General features: G+C 40.3%; 1 protein-coding gene across 2 annotated transcripts in view; it reads right to left on the bottom strand.

Moving 5' to 3' along the window:
• Positions 1 to 8,758, bottom strand: part of LOC131688922 (uncharacterized) — a 28,641-nt gene extending 19,883 nt beyond the window's left edge. The window contains exons 1-4 of one of the 2 annotated variants that reach the window (XR_009305323.1): positions 8,316 to 8,758; positions 7,275 to 8,246; positions 6,976 to 7,218; positions 6,491 to 6,908 (exon numbers count right to left, since the gene is read on the bottom strand). Coding sequence is in view for 1 of the 2 variants with exons in the window: in XM_058973544.1 (XP_058829527.1) it covers positions 6,558 to 6,908; positions 6,976 to 7,218; positions 7,275 to 8,246; positions 8,316 to 8,345 (1,596 nt within the window). In the remaining variant the exon portion in view is untranslated. Of the gene's footprint in view, positions 1 to 6,242; positions 6,909 to 6,975; positions 7,219 to 7,274; positions 8,247 to 8,315 lie in introns of those variants that run through there. The other variant, XM_058973544.1, reaches the window with a different exon arrangement.
• Between the last annotated feature and the right edge of the window lie 12,292 nt (positions 8,759 to 21,050).

Genomic DNA, 21,050 nt, shown 5'->3' with positions numbered 1-21,050 from the left:
TGTAATTTAACTTTTAACAGAATTTTTTTTGTGGAAAGTGTCACAACATTTTTTCATTGTATATTTTTTGGGCACAACGTTCCATTCCCTGTGACTCTTTCTCGGACAGTTTTGATGTATAAAAATAAGGTAATCGGTATTTTTGGAAAATGCTGCATACAAAACTCCTACGCTGATAACTCTCCGAGCTCTCGATCGAAGCAGTTCGTTTTCTGGTGCTGTGCATAAAGTGAACAAGAATAAATTGTCAGTGAAGGTCAACCATTGTTCGAGGCAGTCTTTGTTCGCCGATGCCCAGGCTGGTGAAGTGAATACCAGAATAGCCGGAATCGCCGCTATATAAGCTAAGTATTTTTTTTTTCTTTCATTTCCCTTTCCCCGATCGGTCTCTACTTCTGCCCTTTCCCCTGAATATAAGTTTCATCTCTCGTTTACACCACGTGTTATCCTCGTGCCTAAATGGCCGAGGGCGAAGTAACATTGGATGGGAATGATATTCCCATGGATATACCGGATAAACCCGAAATTACTCCCTCCCCTGATTCCCCCAGTCCTCCCCGTATTAAAACATACCCAGCCAGTTCGACTGGACCCTGGGTGGTGTATTTCCGGCCCAACACGAAATCGCCCAATATTCTAGAAATCTCACGGGAGCTGACTGCCAACTACCCGTCCGTGGCTCAGATAACACGTGTTCGAGCTAATAAGATACGCGTTATAGTAAATGACCTCGACCAGGCAAACCAGATTGCTCGCAGCGAGCGTTTTACGAAGCAATTCAAAGTGTATGTGCCTTGTAGAGTTGTGGAGATCGATGGGGTCGTCGCCGAACCGGGTCTAAAGTGCGAAGACCTGTTGAAGTACGGGGTTGGCTGCTATAAGGACCCTTCACTTCAAAAGGTGAAAATTCTGGAATGCAAGCAATTGTATTCCGCAAAAACTGAAGATGATAAGACAACTTATTCTCCGTCAGACTCGATTCGGGTGACTTTCTCCGGATCTGCTCTTCCCAACTATGTCCTCCTGGATAAGGTTCGCCTACCTGTTCGCCTATTTGTACCGCGGGTAATGAACTGCAGCAATTGCAAGCAACTGGGCCACACAGCCACTTATTGTGGCAATAAAAAACGGTGCGGCAAATGCGAGGGAGAGCATGAGGATGACGCTTGCGGTGGAGAAACTGAGAAGTGTATTTACTGCGGGGGCCATCCGCATGCTCTTAAGTCATGCCCGGCGTACAAGCAGCGCGGGGATAAAATTAAGCGCTCCCTTAAGGATCGCTCGAGGCACTCTTATGCAGAAATGCTAAAGAATGCTTCGCCATCTGTCCCTTCCGAAAATTCCTTTGCTCTTTTGGCTGGCGTTGAGCAAGAATCTGACGACCCACAAGAGGGAACATCATTGGTTAACCCAGGGGAATCCAGGAAGAGGAGAAATCTAGCCTCCCCTACATTGCCTCGTAAGGGTGCCAAGGTGTCGTCCACTCAGAGTGCGCCAACCGCAATCAATAAATCCAACGGAAGTGATGCACAAAAGCCGAAGCAATTTGCTCCAGGACTTGGAAATATTAATTCTAACAAGGAGTACCCACCACTTCCAGGGACACCAAAAACCCCAAGTGTCCCCTTTTTTCAATCAGATACTCAGTCCAGTAGCGGACTAATGAAATTTTCTGACATAGTGGACTTAATTTTCACAGCTTTCAATGTTACTGATCCTCTTAAAAGCCTTCTGATACGTTTTCTCCCTATAGTGCAAACATTTTTGAAGCAGTTGACTACTAAATGGCCCCTCCTTGCAGCGATCGTATCCTTCGATGGCTAAGTCATCGAACGAGGTCACCGATTCGATCACTGTTCTACAGTGGAACAGCAGAAGTATCCTCCCGAAAATCGATTCCTTTAAATTTTTACTAAATAGTTTAAAATGTGATGCTTTCGCATTATGTGAAACTTGGTTAACTTCCGATATAAATCTCAACTTCCACGACTTTAATATAATCCGTCTGGATCGAGAAAACCCTTATGGAGGAGTACTTTTGGGGATCAAAAAGTGCTATTCTTTCAACCGAATTAACCTCCCTTCGACACCAGGCATTGAAATTGTCGCTTGTCAAGTTCTAATCAAAGGTAAAGACCTTTGCATTGCTTCCATCTACATTCCTCCTAGAGCCTCGGTAGGGCACCGAACGCTTTGTAATATCACGGAATCCTTACCGGCACCGCGGCTAGTTCTGGGAGACTTTAACTCGCACGGTACGGTATGGGGCTGTCTTCATGATGATAATAGATCAACATTAATCCAAGATCTTTGCGATAATTTCAACATGACCATCTTAAACACGGGAGAAATGACGCGGATTCCTACACCACCAGCACGCGCAAGCGCGTTGGATTTGTCGCTTTGCTCGACATCGCTACAGTTAGATTGCATGTGGAAGGTGATCCCTGATCCCCACGGTAGCGATCATTTGCCTATCGTGATTTCAATTGCTAACGGTTCAAGACCATCGGAAACAATCAATGTCTCGTATGACCTCACACGGAACATTGATTGGAAGAGTTACGCGACCGCGATATCCGTTAAAATCGAATCCACCCAAGAGCTTCCTCCGGAGGAAGAGTACAGGTTTTTGGCTGGCTTGATTCTCGACAGTGCGAATCAAGCTCAGACTAAACCAGTACCCAGCGCGAATACCCATGGACGGTCTCCCACCCTGTGGTGGGATAAAGAGTGCTCAGAGCTGTACGCGGAAAAGTCCACTGCATATAAGGCCTTCCGGGAAGACGGGTTACCCGCTAGCTATCTACAGTACGCGTCGTTAGAAAGGCGAATGAAGAGTCTAATGAAAGCCAAAAAACGTAGTTATTGGCGCCGGTTCGTCGACGGGTTAACGAGAGAAACAGCGATGAGCACTCTTTGGGGTACGGCTCGACGTATGCGTAACCGTAATAGTACCAACGAGAACGTGGAATATTCAAACCGTTGGATATTTGCTTTCGCCAAGAAGATCTGTCCGGACTCTGTCCCGGTACAGAAAACGTACCGCGCCGCGTCTCCTCACGATACCGCGAACGAAACACCGTTTTCGATGGTGGAGTTCTCACTTGCTCTCTTATCATGCAACAATAACGCCCCAGGGTTAGACAGAATCAAATTCAACTTGCTGAAGAATCTACCTGACACTGCAAAAAGGCGCTTGTTGAATTTATTTAACAAGTTTCTTGAGGGTAACATTGTCCCTCATGACTGGAGGCAAGTGAAGGTCATCGCCATCCAAAAACCAGGAAAACCAGCCTCCGACCACAACTCATATCGGCCGATTGCAATGCTGTCCTGTATTCGGAAGTTGTTCGAGAAAATGATCTTGTTTCGCCTCGACAATTGGGTTGAAGCAAATGGCTTACTGTCAGATACACAATTTGGCTTCCGCAAAGGCAAAGGGACGAACGATTGCCTTGCGTTGCTTTCTACAGAAATCCAAATGGCCTATGCTAACAAAGAGCAGATGGCATCAGTCTTCTTGGATATTAAGGGGGCTTTTGACTCAGTTTCTATCAACATTCTGTCAGAGAAGCTGCACCAGCATGGTCTTTCGCCAATTTTAAATAACTTTTTGCTAAACCTGTTGTCTGAAAAGCACATGCACTTTTCGCATGGCGATTTAACAACATCGCGATTTAGCTACATGGGTCTTCCCCAGGGCTCATGTCTAAGTCCCCTGCTCTACAATTTCTACGTGAATGACATTGACGATTGTCTTGCCAATTCATGCAAGCTAAGGCAACTTGCAGACGACGGGGTGGTCTCTGTTACAGGGCCCAAAGCTGCCGACTTGCAAGGACCATTACAAAATACCTTGGACAATTTGTCTGCTTGGGCTCTTCAGCTGGGTATTGAGTTCTCCACGGAGAAAACTGAGTTGGTTGTTTTTTCTAGGAAGCGTGAGCCGGCGCAACTCCAGCTTCTATTAATGGGTGCAACGATCAACCAGGTTTTCACATTTAAATATCTCGGGGTCTGGTTCGACTCTAAAGGTACCTGGGGATGTCACATTAGGTATCTGAAACAGAAATGCCAACAAAGGATCAATTTTCTCCGAACAATAACTGGAACATGGTGGGGTGCTCACCCAGGACACCTGATCAGGTTATACCAAACAACGATATTGTCGGTGATGGAGTACGGGTGTTTCTGTTTCCGCTCCGCTGCGAACATACACTTCATCAAACTGGAGAGAATCCAGTATCGTTGCTTGCGCATTGCCTTGGGTTGCATGCACTCGACCCATACGATGAGTCTCGAAGTGCTGGCGGGCGTTCTTCCGCTAAAAAATCGATTTTGGGAACTCTCATATCGATTGCTCATCCGATGCGACATTCTGAACCCGTTGGTGATTGAAAACTTCGAGAGGCTCGTCGAGCTTAATTCTCAAACCCGATTTATGGCCTTGTACTTCGACTACATGGCACAGAGCATTAATCCTTCTTCATATACTCCCAGCCGTGTTCGTTTCCTAGATACTTCTGATTCTACTGTATTCTTCGACACATCCATGAAGGAAGAGATTCGTGGAATCCCGGACCATATACGCCCGCAAGTGATCCCCAATATATTTTATAATAAATTCCGAGAAGTCGACTGTGACAAAATGTTCTACACTGACGGATCAAATCTCGATGGGTCCACTGGCTTCGGTATCTTCAACAATACTATCACCGCTTCATTCAAGCTCAATGATCCCGCTTCAGTTTACGTCGCAGAGTTAGCTGCAATTCAGTACACCCTTGGGATCATCGACACTCTGCCCACAGATCACTACTTCATCATTTCGGACAGCCTCAGCTCCATCGAGGCTCTTCGTGCGATGAAGCCCAAAAAGCAATTCCCATATTTCCTGGGGAAGATACGGGAGTCCTTGTGTACGTTATCTGAAAAATCTTATCAAATTACCTTTGTTTGGGTCCCCTCTCATTGCTCTATCCCGGGCAATGAAAAGGCCGACTCATTAGCAAAGGTGGGCGCATTAAATGGTGACATATACGAAAGACCAATCTGCTTCAACGAATTTTTTAGTATTTGTCGTCAGAGGACACTCAACAGTTGGCAAACCTCGTGGAGCAATGGTGAACTTGGACGATGGCTACATTCCATTATCCCAAAGGTATCAACGAAGCCTTGGTTCAGGGGGATGGATGTGGGTCGGGATTTTATTCGTGTAATGTCCCGACTTATGTCCAACCACTACACCTTGGATGCGCATCTGCGGCGTATTGGGCTTGCGGAGAGTAGTCTGTGCGCTTGTGACGAGGGCTATCACGACATCGAGCACGTTGTCTGGGTATGCGCCGGGTACTTGGACGCCAGGTCTCAGTTAAAGGATTCCCTTCGGGCCCGAGGTAGACCACCCAATGTCCCAGTCCGAGATATACTGGCAAATCGTGATTTCCCCTATATGTCCTTTATTTATACTTTCCTAAAAACGACAAATATCCCAATTTAGCCCCTCTCTTTTTATTTCTCGTTTTAGAAGCTTTCTCTTGCCTTGTGGGACCGATCAGCTCCAGACTGCAACTATGTAACCGCCGTCGCACTTACCACTACGGAAACTGAAGCGAGAGCGACTCAAGGTCCGATGACTTTTGAAGGATTCCCCGCGGGTCCGAAGAATACCATCCGCCAATCCGACCTACTAGACTGAGGCGGTAATCTTTCGCTGATCTCCCGTTTGAGCGAAAGTTGCAAGTTTTGCTCTTCTCTCCCGGTCACCATCTACGCTTTCTCTCCCCTGTCCTTGATACAACTGCTTCTACAGCCCCCCTCTGAATATCTTGACCAAGCATAAGTCTCCGCTAAAAAAGTTCAAATTTGTATTCTGTATTCCTAGTTTTAAGATAGTTGTAATTTTACCTCTTTGTTAAAACTATTGTCCCCCATCTTGTAAATAGAATTGTATCCCTAGTCTTAAAACACCTGCGAATTTTCTCATAAATATTTGTTTCCCCTTTTGTGTACCAAACTATATTGTTAGTTTTAAGATAACTGTAAATATTTCCTAAAAATTATTACTATTGAATTCCTTGTTTTAAAATTTTTTCATAAAAAAAATCTTTCGCCCCCTCTCTTGTATATAGAATCTTATTTCTAGTCTTAAGATAGCTGTAAAATTTTTCTTTTTTAAAAAAATATTTCAACATTGTAACCTCCTAGTTTTAAAATATACAAAATGTAAAAACAAAAGAATTTGGCACCGCCAAGCTAACGCATTTGTGCCTATCAAATAAACGAAATGAATAAAAAAAAAAAAAAAACTCCTACGCCTTTTTTAAAAAAATACTCTTGAATCAAAATGATCTCATTGACTGTGGAAAATGTTTAGATTTCTATCCCGGTGAAATGTGTGACGTTTTATCGGAATTACAACGATTTGAATGATTTTTGGACGGATCTTCGTGAAATTCTTCATATTTTTATTTGGGTGTAAATTTACCTGGATCCATCAGTCTCATTAGTGAAAATTGTAGCGTCTAACCATAGTAAATGTGTCAATGAAATTGTTAGTACAACGAAATCGTACACAGAGGAAACAATTCGTTCAATTGCTGCAAACAAGTACTTCTGCTTTCGCTGTCCAACTTTGACGTCGATATACTGCTGTTCGTACCGGAACCTTCACCGTTGAATTGAACTTTGCATCTTTCCAATATGAGTTCGCTGAGACCGGGAAAAATTTCTGCCAGACGCTGAAACGTGGGAGCATCTAAGTTACATTTTATAAAATCTACCCTACGGACAGTAGGTATCACTGAGCAATGTGTCCAAAAGCGTGTCTTCGTTTCGCATTCGATCAATTTTAGCGACCTTAGCTTCGTCAGTTTATGCAGATATCGAAAAGCTGTGTTAACCAGCTTGATTATAAAAGTAAAGTATTAAATTAGTGTTTTTTAAGGCAGCGGATTATAGGAAGGCTCTCACCAATCTGTATGCCCACAGTTCCAAATGTTCCAAACTCGGCAAGTTACGACATATTTTGTGCAGGACTTTGTGATTCTTTGATGTACTTAGTGTCAACTTCAGCGATTTGAGCTCAGAAAGCCCGTTATCGAAAACAATATCTGACTCATTGTACCACAGTTCCAGACAGGTTACCTGAGGCATGTTCAGTATCGGTAGAGTCTGGAATGGGGTCAGAATTTTGCATCGTCGTATGTTGAGCACCTGTGGGTAAAATGAAAAGTTACTTATACTAGTCGAGTCAACATAACGCTAGAAACCTTAATCGGTATCACTTCGAAAGCTTTGATTTGTTCCGCATCCATTTCCTGATTCTCCAGAGTCAATTCGACGAGCTGTTCGGCAAATTTTGAAAGTGCCGTACTAATGCGAAAGAACATTAAATTATTTGCCGAATGAAAGCTTTTCAATTTTGGCATTCCAATGACAAACTGTTCTTCTTTTTCCACATCCATGAATTTAATACGTCTTTGAGCGTAAAGAATCTGCATCTGGTTGTCGTTAGCGTCATAGGCCCAAGTTTGCAGATGCGTTAGACAAGGAAAAGGCAGCGCCATAATATCATCGAGCGTTTCCGCGTCCTTGATAGTTACTTCCAGACACTGCAACTGCCTGCAGTAAGCTTCGATTATCTGATAGCCCCGGCGACAATTTGTATCCACGTGGAGACTAGTTAAATTTGGTGTTATTACATTAAATGGTAAATTTGCACAGGGAAGATCAATTCTTAGCTTCTCTATTTGATGATGTTGGATTGTCCACGTGGTTGCATATTGCTCTGGGATAATATTTTCACTTATTTCAAAATCTAACGAGAGCTCACGCAGGTTCCTTATTCTCGGCAATCGATTCTCGAGAATCCCACGACAACTTTCAAACGTTCTTGACAGTTCCAGACTTTCAAGATCCAGTTTACTTTCAAATAATAACTGTATCAGGCGGTGCTCTGGAGTTGGTTCATATAAGTACATAAATTGTATCATATCATATTTGCCCACTAGTTCAACATCATCAAAATCTGTTACACCAAGGGAGTATATACGAATATTCCGAAAGCAACGGAGAACGCGTTTTTCTAAATCGTTCAGGTCATCGTCGAAGCTGCGATTCAGTGACACCTTGCATTGGCGTTGGAATCGAGCACTGTGCAGAATGTTGTGCCACAGGGTGCAAACGGCGTATGCATTTTTGCGATCACGAAAGCTTAGGTAGTTGAAGACATATGCTAACAGCTGAAATTGAGTTCGAACAAGATCAATGAATCTTGCGTATACTATGCTAGGATGAGAAAAAAAACTTACCTCTACAGGAAGATTGTTGATGTTATCCATTGTAAATTATAATTCAATTAAAATTTACCTATCATCCTAAGATAAATCCAGGCTGCAGACTAGAAACATTTTTTTCCTTTCGTTTTTTTTTTCTCTCTTTTCAACGTCTAAGGTGCAACTAAAGGTGTGCGCGAATGAACATTTATTTAATTCATATGAGATCATTCATATGTGATTTTAGCCATGAGTCATCGTCCACTCTGATAGAAGTATTGATTTGTTACATTTTACAGCATTGTTTTCGACAACGGTTCTAGTTTAAACTTTTCCGTCCAAATACTTAAAACTCACATGTTTTAATTCAATAGCATTATGGGTGCTTACTGGAAAAATTTCAGAAACTAATATTGAACGGTCAACCAGATAGATGCAGAACATTCCGTATCTACTGGCCAGCCGGCGGTACTGGTTGTGTTGGAGCGCGTGCGTAAATATAAATAGGTATACACACGAGCCGGTAAGCTACCGAAAAGAAGATAACAAACACAAGAGCGATCGAATTGAACTCTGTCTTATCTAGGTTTTAACGCACATACACAGAGACGAGCGTCATCCATCGCACTAATTTTATTTTCGTTCTCTGCATGGTGGGCCACATATTCAATTTTGGAAGACAAAATTAATAGCTGTTCGGCCTTTTATGGAAGTTGTTCTTCTATGTCTTCTACGTTCTCGAGCAAACTTGATAAACCGTGTAGAGTCGGTAGTGTTTGTTTCAACCACCCAAGAATTACCATTAGACTACCTGTTCGGATGGTAAAAACCCACCAAACAGGGAATACCAATTCCATAGTGTCATGCGACCCGTGTTATGGTTAAAATTGTTGAGGAGGTTGGTGAACGGAGCCTCGGAAGAGCCGGGCGGACTCCCCATCATGCTGCATTGCGCAGCGGAACGTTTGCTGATTTATTTTTGCTGGCTGCGGGTTTGCTGAGACTTTCGGTTGATGGTAGTTCGGTGAAGTTTTGCTGGGTTTCGATTATCAAATTTCGATGTGTGCAGACGAACCTGCCCAAAGTCCATGTGATATCCAGCCAAGGATTGAGCCACTGGCTTCCTGCTCCAATTTTGTATGAAACAACTCAAAACAAGAGTCCCTAAGTCAATGTGTAGTTCCGTGTCGAGGACTTAATGGCTGGAGGGTCTAAAATATGCTAGTCGCGTACGGAGCATTTTGGGGTTTACCCTTAGTGTGTGATGCGCAGGCCCGATGAGAGGGGGAGGCATCCAGAGCAATTGCTCTGGGCCTGGGTCGTATTTGGGGGCCCGCGTTTTTACCCGGAAAATAGGCGAACACGTCCGGTATTCATAGAAGAGCAATAAAAATAGCAATAGTAATTTCTTTGTAATTATTCACCTTATTAAATTTTATATGATGAAAGCGTAAAAAATGAAAACTTTATTTGATAGTTGACATTTGTTGAAAGAAACGTTCTCAAGGGAGCTGTCTACTTTGTGTACAAGTTTTATTGCTTGAATCGACGGAATACACTACAAAATATTGAGAAACCAATTCAAAGTATTTTCGAAGAAAGCATCAAACAGAAATGCGAGGGCATGCACAAACCTATCTGTCCTCTTCTACGTTCGCTTCTTTGCTGATGGTGCAGGTTGTTGGCTTGGAGACACTGGGCGTGATTGTTGCTGAGTGGATAGTTGTTGCTGTCAGATCCGTAGATATTGATTTTGTAGCCGTTTATGGTTTGGCATAAGAACCTAATAAAATGTGCGAAATAAAGAAATCCAATCAGTTCAGTTTATCTAACAGCAGCAGTACTCGGGTGCACACTGTGCTCGCAGTTGTTTAAGTTGTTGCGTCTTATTATTGCGTTCTGTGTCTATATTGCTGTCGGGTCCTACATATTCTCACAGCATTTCAAAACACTACTTTAGACATATCACATTGTTTATTAATTAAACCTGTATTTAATCTACGATTAGAAACGAACTTTTTGGGTTCAATATGAGATAAGCTTATGTAAATTGAAAATCTTTTTGATTTCATAATTTTAAACGAGAATTTCGAACAGCATCTGCTACCTTCTCATTTTGCTTACAACAAAAGCTAAAAAGTGCTCCATTGCTACCAGCAAATACAATCCGTGTGTCGTTTTGTCTGCACAGTAGAAGAAAAATATCGTGTTCTAACCCACTATGTCGAAAAAATGAGTGATGATTACAAGCAGAGAGTTGCCTATTACGGTCAAACTGTATTCCTGTTTACTTTTCGCGACGTTTCTTAAGATCTATTGATAAAAGTAGCTAAGGATGGCCAATGTTTACACCCTACAATTTCACCATGTTAGACTTAGCGTGCTGATTATGTTACAGACCATCAATCAAGCAGAAAACGGAATATCCGCTCACTGCTAAATTAAAAATTCTAGATCCCTCCGGGGTTTGGAAGTATTATTCCAGCTATTATATCACCTGCAGATCGTTCAGCATCCTTCCGAGTGTGCAGGATGCTCTGTTTTAATTGTTTTGTGTCGTTGCCCAAGTAACCATAAGCTCTAATTTAAAACTCTAGATAAACTATAAGTTAGCATTTCCATTGCTAACTAGCCGTATAGAAGTATTTGTAATGCTTCAATGGATCTAAAATGTAAAGCATTAAATCTAGCACTATATCGACATACAGAACGCAGACATCGTGCTAAAAAGCTTTTGAAAATAAATTCAGAAAAAATAAAGAAAACTCTAAGTGCTAATATAGAATCTTTTTATAGTGCTTTGGGATATCGAACATTAACAAATATACCTACGTATGCGTTCCAATAGCTTGTGAGCTTGAGCTTGTGCGACCACCCCTGGCTGCTACTCCGTTATCGATCTGGACTAGCTGAAGTTGCACAGGGAATCAGTAGATAATTAATGTCTGGGAGTAGCGAAACATCTTTCAATGTACAACTCCTGGAAATTCTAAAATGTTTATTGATCAATACCGGCGCCGGCCAGGCCCGAACGTAGATCGCGAAAGAAAAGGGAAGGAATATTAGTCCGATATTTGCTTTCTCTAAAGGGCGTATATACTACTGCGCACTCCACAAGTATCACGGGAGGAGGATATTTGTTAATAAGTGTAGTTGTATTCTATTTCTTCTTTACCGACGCCAGAGAGGTGGCTCCACTATCTGGACTAGGTATCGATCGATCAACTCATGGACCGGAGACCAGCGGGCTTTACTTCCACGGATTTTTTCACCTCAGAAAAATCTCAACTACCTCGGCTTCGATTGAACCCAGGCCAACTAGAATGAGAGGCGGTCACGTTTACCACTCAACCACCGGCGCCGTCCAAATATACGTATGCGTTCTAATAGTTACCTAAACTCGTATGCCTTCATTTAATAAATGATGATGCAATAAACTTAAAATCAAAATGCAAATTCTGCACAATTTTCCGAAAAAATACTATTGCAAATATAATCCACAATCGACATTTGCGTACTTTCAACCAAACATTTAGGTAGAGTTTGGATTAAACCAAGTATACATGCCAATCTTCTCACAGATCAGTGATCAAACGCGTATACCAAATTAAGACGAGCTTTTCGACTGCGGATCGAATCCCGTTTCTATAGGCACTAAATCGTCAATTTAAACAGTCGGCATATCAAACGAAAAAAGAGAGGAAGGGTGGGTACGTTATGGAAAGTTATTTTTTTCTTTTACTGTGTCGATAAAGAAGGGAGGAGATTTTTTTAAACACGGCCCTATGTTAATATTGCTGACAGCCATTAATGTGCTTATGAACTAGTTCTATTCTGGCACACTGATTCGTCTTTTTCATCACCATTGCCATTGCTTTAATGATCTCTATAGAACTATAAAGCCGTAAAGAATATGTTTAGTATGTGAATATAGAACATGTCTAAAGCCATTAAATAATGCTTCGTGGTCTATTGGATATATTCCTTACCCCTAACCTTACCACTTTCCCAATCCTTCCCATCAGGGAAATCATGAAAAGACGATTCATGGCAAGGCACAAATCTCCAATCAACATGGGGAACGTACCATTTGAGCCAGATGCTACTGATTCCTTATTCCTAAGTACCCACAAATTGAAAAACTCGTAGCTATAGCAATTTTACCCGATTTGGATACCACGGAATAAGAAGCTATCGAAATTCACATGTCTGGTACGCTATCTGTGGACGTGGCAATATGAGTCAACCGAAGACTAATAGAAACCTCAAGGACTCACATACTGAACTAGAGGGGTTAGGTTTAAAAGGGCCCGGCAGTAATACAAGCCGCGGGTCTCGACGGCCCTGGTTATGCGAATCTCTGACACAGTGGACCGTTATTTTCATCGCCAACCGTGGAAATCTAATTATGATAGTGACCTTTTTAAACTTGATATGGCGCGCTACATGCGTTTACATCCCAACTTGTCTGCTATCCTATAGTTGTTGTGCAATATATGTTGGAAATGAAATATCTATACCGTTTATTCAAAACGTAATATCTAACAAATGTAAACAAACTGAGTTTATTATGCCAAATAAAAGCTAAGCATTCACTCTTTATCGTCCACAAATAATAGAGAAAAATGATAACTCTTTATATGTTAATTTAATCTTAAGTCAAAATGTCACATATAGTATACCAAAGCTTTGCTAATATTTTGTAGATGTGATGTTTTGCGTTGTGATGTTTCTCCAAGTCGACTGTAGTTAGTATGTTTTTCCAATGCCAAACCTCATATCTACACTCTCGATTGCAATACAGTACTTGAAATATATCACAACTACAAGCCCGTTTCTCTAAACGTCACAGTAAAATGTGGCATCTACAAACGGAGTTGCCAAGACAACATATGCAAAAGAGCATAATAGCAAAAGTGATCGGCAAAATGTAATAAAATAATAGTTATCAATTATCTCTCTATTATCTTCCTGCAATGAGTAAATGCAGAAGTGATAGTAGAATTAATAGCCTTCTGTGTGATTTAATTGTTAAATAAATTTGAAAGTTGCAAGGAAATTTTTGCACGCGATTTTCTCCGTTTGACGTTTCTGTTAGATATGATGTAATGAAAAAACGCTCTAGATATATAGTTTTCTAATCAACAAATGGTTAGCATCGCACAAATCAATCTGTAGCATAAACGTACAGCAACTATGAATTTATCTCCACTTATGCAGGGAGGTAAAGCTTCGATTGCATTGGTTCAAGAACCGTACTTCCCTAAAGGAAACTTCTATATTCGAAAGTTACCTAACGCTGTCTTTATCGTTTGCAACAAGACAGACAACCTAACCACGTGAAATACCTCGTGCATGCATTCTCGCAAATAAGTCTATAGACGCGTATCTCATAACATAAACTGCAGTAGTCATATCTTTCTGATGATTTCAAAAGCGTTGTGTCATATTGGAGTAGAAATGGGCTTCCACACCAAGGAACATCACATCAGTCTGCCATTATACTGATGAGACTAAGTTGACTAAATTTCTCATTAAGTTGCGCTTCTATTGCAATATTTAGGTTGTTTATCTCAAGAGAAATTACTGAGCAGGTTGAATTTACTAGAGATAGTCGGGTTTCATGTTTTTCGAACCCGAACCCGACCCGAACCCGAGAGCATGAAAATTGAAAAACTCGAACTCGACCCGAGCCCGAAATTATAAAATTTGAAAAACCCGAACCCGACCCGAGCCCGAACATTTCAAAACTTAAAAACCCGAACCAGACCCGTACCCGAGAATGAAAATTTTGTAAAACCCGAACCCGACTCGACCCCGGTAATTTTAAAATTTGAAAACCCGACCCGAGCCCGAAAATTTAAAATTTGAGAACCCCGATCCGAACCCAACTTGTTAATACGGAGAATCAACCAAAGATCTCGAATATTGTCAATTCTAGGTACCCGAGCTGGACCCTATGCTCATCTAAGAATAGTAGGATCACACACCCAAAACGTACCCGGTAAGATTCGCTTACATTATTGCAATAAATGCGTGCGAAAATTGCAAGCGTTCTGGTAATGTGCAAAAATTGCAAGAAGCTTCCTTGCATGTAATGCAAGAAACAGAAAAAACGAGTTTTGCCTATGTATTAGCGATGTATGTGTATTGGTGACCAATATGCGTTAGATAAAAAAGACAGCTGGTATTGAAAAACGAACACTGCACGAACAGATCACTAATCAATACCTTATCCAGCCAACTATGCTATCAGATAATTATAGGTGGATAAAAGTCATATATAAACATTTGGATGAATTCACGATTAATGAAAAAAGTAAAGCACGCACCCAAATTTGAACTCGGGCCATTGAATATCGTAGCACAGACTATAGGCACTGATCTATTCTTACACATAAAAGTTGAGCGTTAAAACTCGTACAATCAGCACATCCGGAATTCGATGCTGCCTCGTGTGTAATGAATAAGCCACAATATTGCGTTTGAGGATGTTGGTGAGAAATGAATAAAAAGCAGACGGTAAATAAAAACTCGGCGTGCGTTGCCATACAAACCGGCATAGGCACGTGAATGTGGTGGCAATCCTGTGACAGTGTGTTGAAGAAACGCATGTAGATATAGCAAGAGATGAAGTGTTTTATATGCTTGCAAACATTGCAAGCGGCTTTAACTGCAAAATTGCAAGCGATGCGAACATTATTTGCAAGTGATTGTCGCTTACAATTATTGCAAGAGGTTTTTGTTTTGGGTGCACGAATCTGAAGTAGCACCATACGCATTGAGTTATATCTGCCTATGGCAAAACGAATCTGGCGAGTAGAATCCGCATTTATATTTACTATTATTGAACGTCGAATTTGTAATGTCTTGAGAAACTTATAAATCGTCGATATCTTAACCAGAAATTAGGCTAATAGGTGACTAACTCATGGGGAAACAGAAAGCTTAATGATTACAGTTTCAAACAATCTTTCCCGCCAGCAATTGGCAATTCGTATTCGACAGTTTACATGACGTCACCCACGTTACTGGTTGGTACGATCAAACTTGTATCAAAAGGTATCAATCAAAATTCTCTGACGCGTTCTTGATGTCCCATAATTAGCGTTAGGACGATCTACTATTGGGTATCTAAGTTATTTTATGCTTCAGATTATACAGTAAGCGCGCCAGTAGAGATGCTTCGGCATCTCCAATGGAGCTCTCGGAACGACTCCAAACTTTTAAAAATCCGTTGAAAGTTTGGTTTAGGTCTGATGCAACAAAGTCAGTCACTAGAAAATAAATTTGGCTTAAACTATCTGCTTTTAAAAAAATATTGTACCCTTTTTAAATTTGAGCCGCCATAATGCTACCAAAGTACCACCAAATTTGTGAATTAAAATCCTTGTTATTCCGTTACAGTTTATTTTAATTGTAAGCAATCTTTATCATAAATCAATTTGATTATTAAACTTCCGTTAAAGCAGAGGTACAAACTATTTGTTTCATTTGACCAACTTAACAGTTCTCGCTTAAAGTTTGTTTGGGGTACAAATGTATCCCACAAAACCGTTTACGTTATTATTTTGACATGTGTACATAATTTGGAAAATTTATTATATCTTTTTTTAAAGCAAGATATCGATACATAGAAAGCGAAAAATTTGTGTAACATTGTATAAGTTCCAACTCGTGAATCCGATTTGTATATAGTATGCAAGATGCACCATTCGATTCGTCATCTTATGTAGCCCAGGCTCTGGAGCATACTTACTTTATATACACGTACAATGCACCGGCTCTAGCTGTTCCTTCGACACCTTCTTGTTTCATCTCCGTTACTGCATATTGCTGTATTTTTACCGTTTGTATTGGTGTTTGGTGTTCAAAAAAGCATCGGAATAAATACACTCTTTGACCGGCTTTTGAATAATTTTGTTCAAAAGGAAACTTAATAAGCTTTACAACGCCGTATAGATAGTCTAAATCGGTTTGAAACTACCGGAGTTATAGCAATATGAATGAATTTTGACGCATTTTAAAGACTTGTTCTATATAAAATGAAATATTGCATAATTGAATAATCAAAACACGAATATTTTTAAACAGATTACTTTACGAATGATTTTAGAATAAAACTATCCAATTTAATCCAATTTAATAAAAATTAGACATTTTAGAACGATATTAGTTCTGGGGTACTAATGTACCCCACAAAACCGTATACGTAGAGAAAAAGTCGCCGCGGCGTAAGTATCCGTTTTTAAAGTACCTGTCGAAATTTATATTCCAAAATTAAAAGTTGATCCGATATTTTCCGATAAATTCTTGTTGGCTTGGTTTATTAATAATTATCATGGAAAATAAAACGCAAAGAGATTTTAGATGTGAAACACGTATTGTTGAATGCTCTCTCATGAATGTTCGTTTAAAAAATTAAATAATTCAGCGAATCTGAAGAGACGGAATCTTATGCAAGAATAAAAAATACAATATTTGAACACCAGAAAATACGACGAATTCTAGCGATTCAAGGGTGCTAACATTTGGTACGGTTATATGTGTCATCCATTCGTATCACGAAGTATAATTCACTACTACAAAAAGAGACTGCGTTTTGTGCACAGACGCAAACAGCGCCAAGAAATAGTTGGGTTGATTTGTTCAAAACCCGAACCCAACCCGACCCCGATAATTTGTAATGTGAAAAATCTGAACCCGACCCGAGCCCGAAAATTCCAAATTTCAATAACCCGGACCCGATCCGAACCCGAGAATTTCTAATTTGAAAACCCGGAACCCGACCCGAACCCGAGAAGCTTAAATTTGCAGAACCTGAACCCGACCCGAAACTCGTCAGGTTCGGGTCGGGTCCGGGTTTCGGGTCCAAAAACCTGAACCCGACCATCTCTAGAATTTACCACAAATTCCCTTATTCTACAACTCCCAATTAGGTGGTAAAATAATACGACTGGGACTTAGTGTAGCAAGTACGAATGTTGCACAGTGAACCGTGAATTTATATTGAAACTACACGTACATCCCTAAGGTGTGAATTCACTTTAATTGAATTTGATTGAAAACTTAGTTAAAATATTGCACATACATGTTCAAATCACCAAACGCATTTGATTTTACTATTTAGATTAAATTAACCCTTTTAGCATTCGATTTCTTTTAATGCTTCAAACACACTGAAATCCTTTTTACCTCATAAAGAAATACTATGTAATCACTCTGAAAATCGTCTACCTAATCGCGGCCAATTTCTTTTTGGACGTAGGACTACGTCGTTGTTTTCGATATAGGGGCGTACTTTGCAAATTCTACAAAAATGGCATGTAACGAAGAGTGGTCCAATTTAAAACGCATATAATTCAGCCGTCTCTCGATAAATTTTAAAATAGTTTGCGCATATCGCTCCGAATTACTTCTAAGTATAGATTCCAATAGATAAACCTAAAGATTTTTGATATCATGGCATTAAAAATGTAAATATTGTACAACCTAGTCAAAATATCGCGCATTTTCAGACAGAAGATAGCGCTTCCCAAGTCCGACACGACAGATTTGTGTACCTAGCGCGCCCCGCTTCTATGACTGACGTCATCATCAACTATTTAAAGAGCGGATTTGGCCGGACAAGCTCAGTTGCCTGTTGAACGGCACGCGGAGCAGATCACTGCGCTGTGTGTTTTCACAGCCGGTGTAGCTGAGTTACAAGTCCATTACACTGCCTGTGGAGGTACGGTACCCAGTGCCGTCCAACGCGCGACTAAGCTTGTCCGTTCAAACACTATGCTTTCTTTTGTGTTGTGCTCGAATCGAACGACCCTATTGTTGCGATACCATTTGACTCAATGCGTTGAACAAAGATAACAGACGCTGCTTTAACCAACGGCTTCAAATGGTAATAGAAACATCGCGAAAATAGGCTCATCACCCTACAATCTCGAACACAATTATTCGTACACAAAATCGCTTGTACGTTCGAGCTCCATTTGCAAACACGGTTAACATAGTGTCGTGGTGCTAGTTGTCTCCTGTGCTCTACCCATCATCATCAGCGTTGACTCATTTTGCTTTGTGCGCCCGGGTTCAATGTTTGAGGCGGATTTGTAGGTAGGTATATCTGATTTGTTACTAAATTGTTAGCGGCTGCATGCATAAGCTGCATGATAGCAATCTGTGCTATTGTTGTGCAAAGACGAAAACTTTCTTAGCAGAAAATTTACGCGGATCGATGGAAAGCATAACGAAAGTTTATTATTTACGTTCGATCAATTCATTGATTCATTTCCACTTCACTTGCTTCATTTCCACTCAGCCTATCCTATTTTGATTCTGCTAATAGGTACACTCTACAAAGCCTATTTATGAACAAATACACTGCCGCTCGAAAAACCGTTGCAAAAACGCATCTAAGTTCATATATAAATTGTTTTCGATTTTTGTATATTTATATTATCGATATTTCGATACGGTTAAGACCACTGCATTCGCTACATTTGTATGCGTACTTTAGAAAAGTTATAATAATGGCAAAATATAACTGGAAAGCTTATTCTATACATGAAATGTGATTATTATCTAAAATTTGATTTTTCTTCACTGGTCCGGATTTTTTACCACACACAATCGAAAAGTTTTTACAATTTTTCGAAGCTGATCTTGTGCTATAAAGATTTAGTTCCAGATATTAGTTCGGTCACGGTTTTTTGTCTTCTTTCTTCCGATCATCTCAAATAAGTTTAATCGTATTCGATCCTCTACTTCAAATGAAGTGACCTAATAACCAAGAAGGTTTGGTTCAATATGTAACATTCGATGTTGATTGGTTGTAGTTAAACTATACGTAAGAAATATATTTGATTTATTATTACTCTAAATGTACTAAGAAAATAAATATTTTACATTAAGTAGTATAGTCCTACGTCTACAGTTCGTGCAACCCCATAGGCCCCTTATAGTTTTTTAACTAGAAAGTTATGCGTTATGCGTTCTCAAAAGACGTACCTTTCCTGTGGTGAAGACAGATTTAAAATTGAGTAAGTAACGGCTAAGATACGAACGGTCAAAGGAATGCTTACCATTTTTTTACCCCTTTGGTATTCCGAGTATTACATTACCTTCACGGTGGACTATTTAAATGATGCCGCTTCGTTTTTATGATATAATTTTACACTTTACAAGACATTTCTATTATTTTAAATAGTGAGTTGAGTGGTCGTAAATTTATTAACATCCGAAAATTGACTTTTTGGCAGGGCCGGCGGATAGCGTGGGTAGTATGGGTAGTACTACCCACTCGAAAATAACCGAGTGGGTAATTACCCACTCAAAATTTTGGACATTTTCATAAATTTGAAATCTGCCACGTATGGCTCGGGCTCACATTTGAAAATATCGATGCACAACAACTTCATTTACACAAGCACACTGCAAGTGATTTAGTGTAGATGTAATGCAAGCCTGCGTGTTGCGAAAATGAGACAAATCCCTATTCTATTACCCTCACCCTACGCTTACTACCCACTCGTGGTATAAGTGTAACGCCGGCCATGCTTTTTGGTGGTTGGAGATAGAGTTTCGCAGTCTTCTAGAAAATTGAAGAAAATCCGATTTCAAAAAACTTTGTCGGAGACACTGGAGCCTAGAGTGACAGGAAAAAATGACCCCTATCGGCCCATACCTGAGTCGATTCCTAGTCCCACCAGGAGTATTTGCTCCAAATTTGAAGCAAATCGGACAAGTCTAGCTACCGGACCAACGTGCCTGAAGTTTGTACGGGATTTTTCGACAATTTACATGGAGAAAACCCATTAACTCGCATTTTCGCCGCTAGGCGGCACTCTATGCATCGTATTATCACTGTAAGTGAAAATAAGAAACATCATTTAACCCATTCATGCCCATGTTGTTTGTGGACAACAACATTTTTAAAAAGCTATAGCTTTTGATTGAGGCAAGATTTGCTCGCAAAAACAAGTAAGGCTAATAACTGTGACTATTGACTTTCATTTGAGCATTAACAGTTACAAGGATCAGCCTTAGAACTAAAGTTATTGCCATTAGTCTGATTGGATTCCGAACGAGCAGTGCTGCCTGAAACAGTTTACGTTGACAACGGAAAATGAATTTTTCATATATCTTCGTTATAGTGCAATATTTTTGAAAACTGATAAAACTTATCAATTTAGACTGTCTTTGGCTACGTTTCACATGTAATTGAACTATTGTAAATATTCTGAGAGAATTGTATTGAGCATAGGAAGGTGAAAATTGAGTAGCTTCTAGCACTGCAAGGGAAGCACCTATCTTTATGAAAAAAGACTTCTCGTGTATTTTGATCTCACCGTTTTCAAGGAAAAAAAGTTTTGAAACCCTACATGCACTAGAAAAAAGTTGGGCATGAAAGGGTTAATTGTCTACAACTTTGTCGAAGACTGCTAGTGATTCCGACTTTGTTAAAAGAAGTTATTAAACTTTTAACGAAGTGATGTCTGAGTCAGTTTTGCATGGGGCCTAGCAGTGCACGGTTGTGTATCGGTACTCGATTCCCACCAACTATACATTTTTATGAGATAATGGTTAGGTTTAGGTCAATAGTATGTTCAGAAGATTTATAGTAATTACGTAATAAGTAATACGAGTCATGTTTTGGTTAGAACATTTTAGTGCGCCCTAAAATGGTCGGTGTTAAGTCAGACCGGACCAAGTCGCAAAGCATCAAAAAATGAGTTAATGATAGCACTGAATAAAGAATTTCTTCATCTACATTCCACT

The sequence above is a fragment of the Topomyia yanbarensis genome, chromosome 3 (genome assembly GCF_030247195.1).
Source record: "Topomyia yanbarensis strain Yona2022 chromosome 3, ASM3024719v1, whole genome shotgun sequence".
NCBI lineage: Eukaryota > Metazoa > Arthropoda > Insecta > Diptera > Culicidae > Topomyia > Topomyia yanbarensis.
This window is presented reverse-complemented; position numbering and strand designations above follow the sequence as displayed.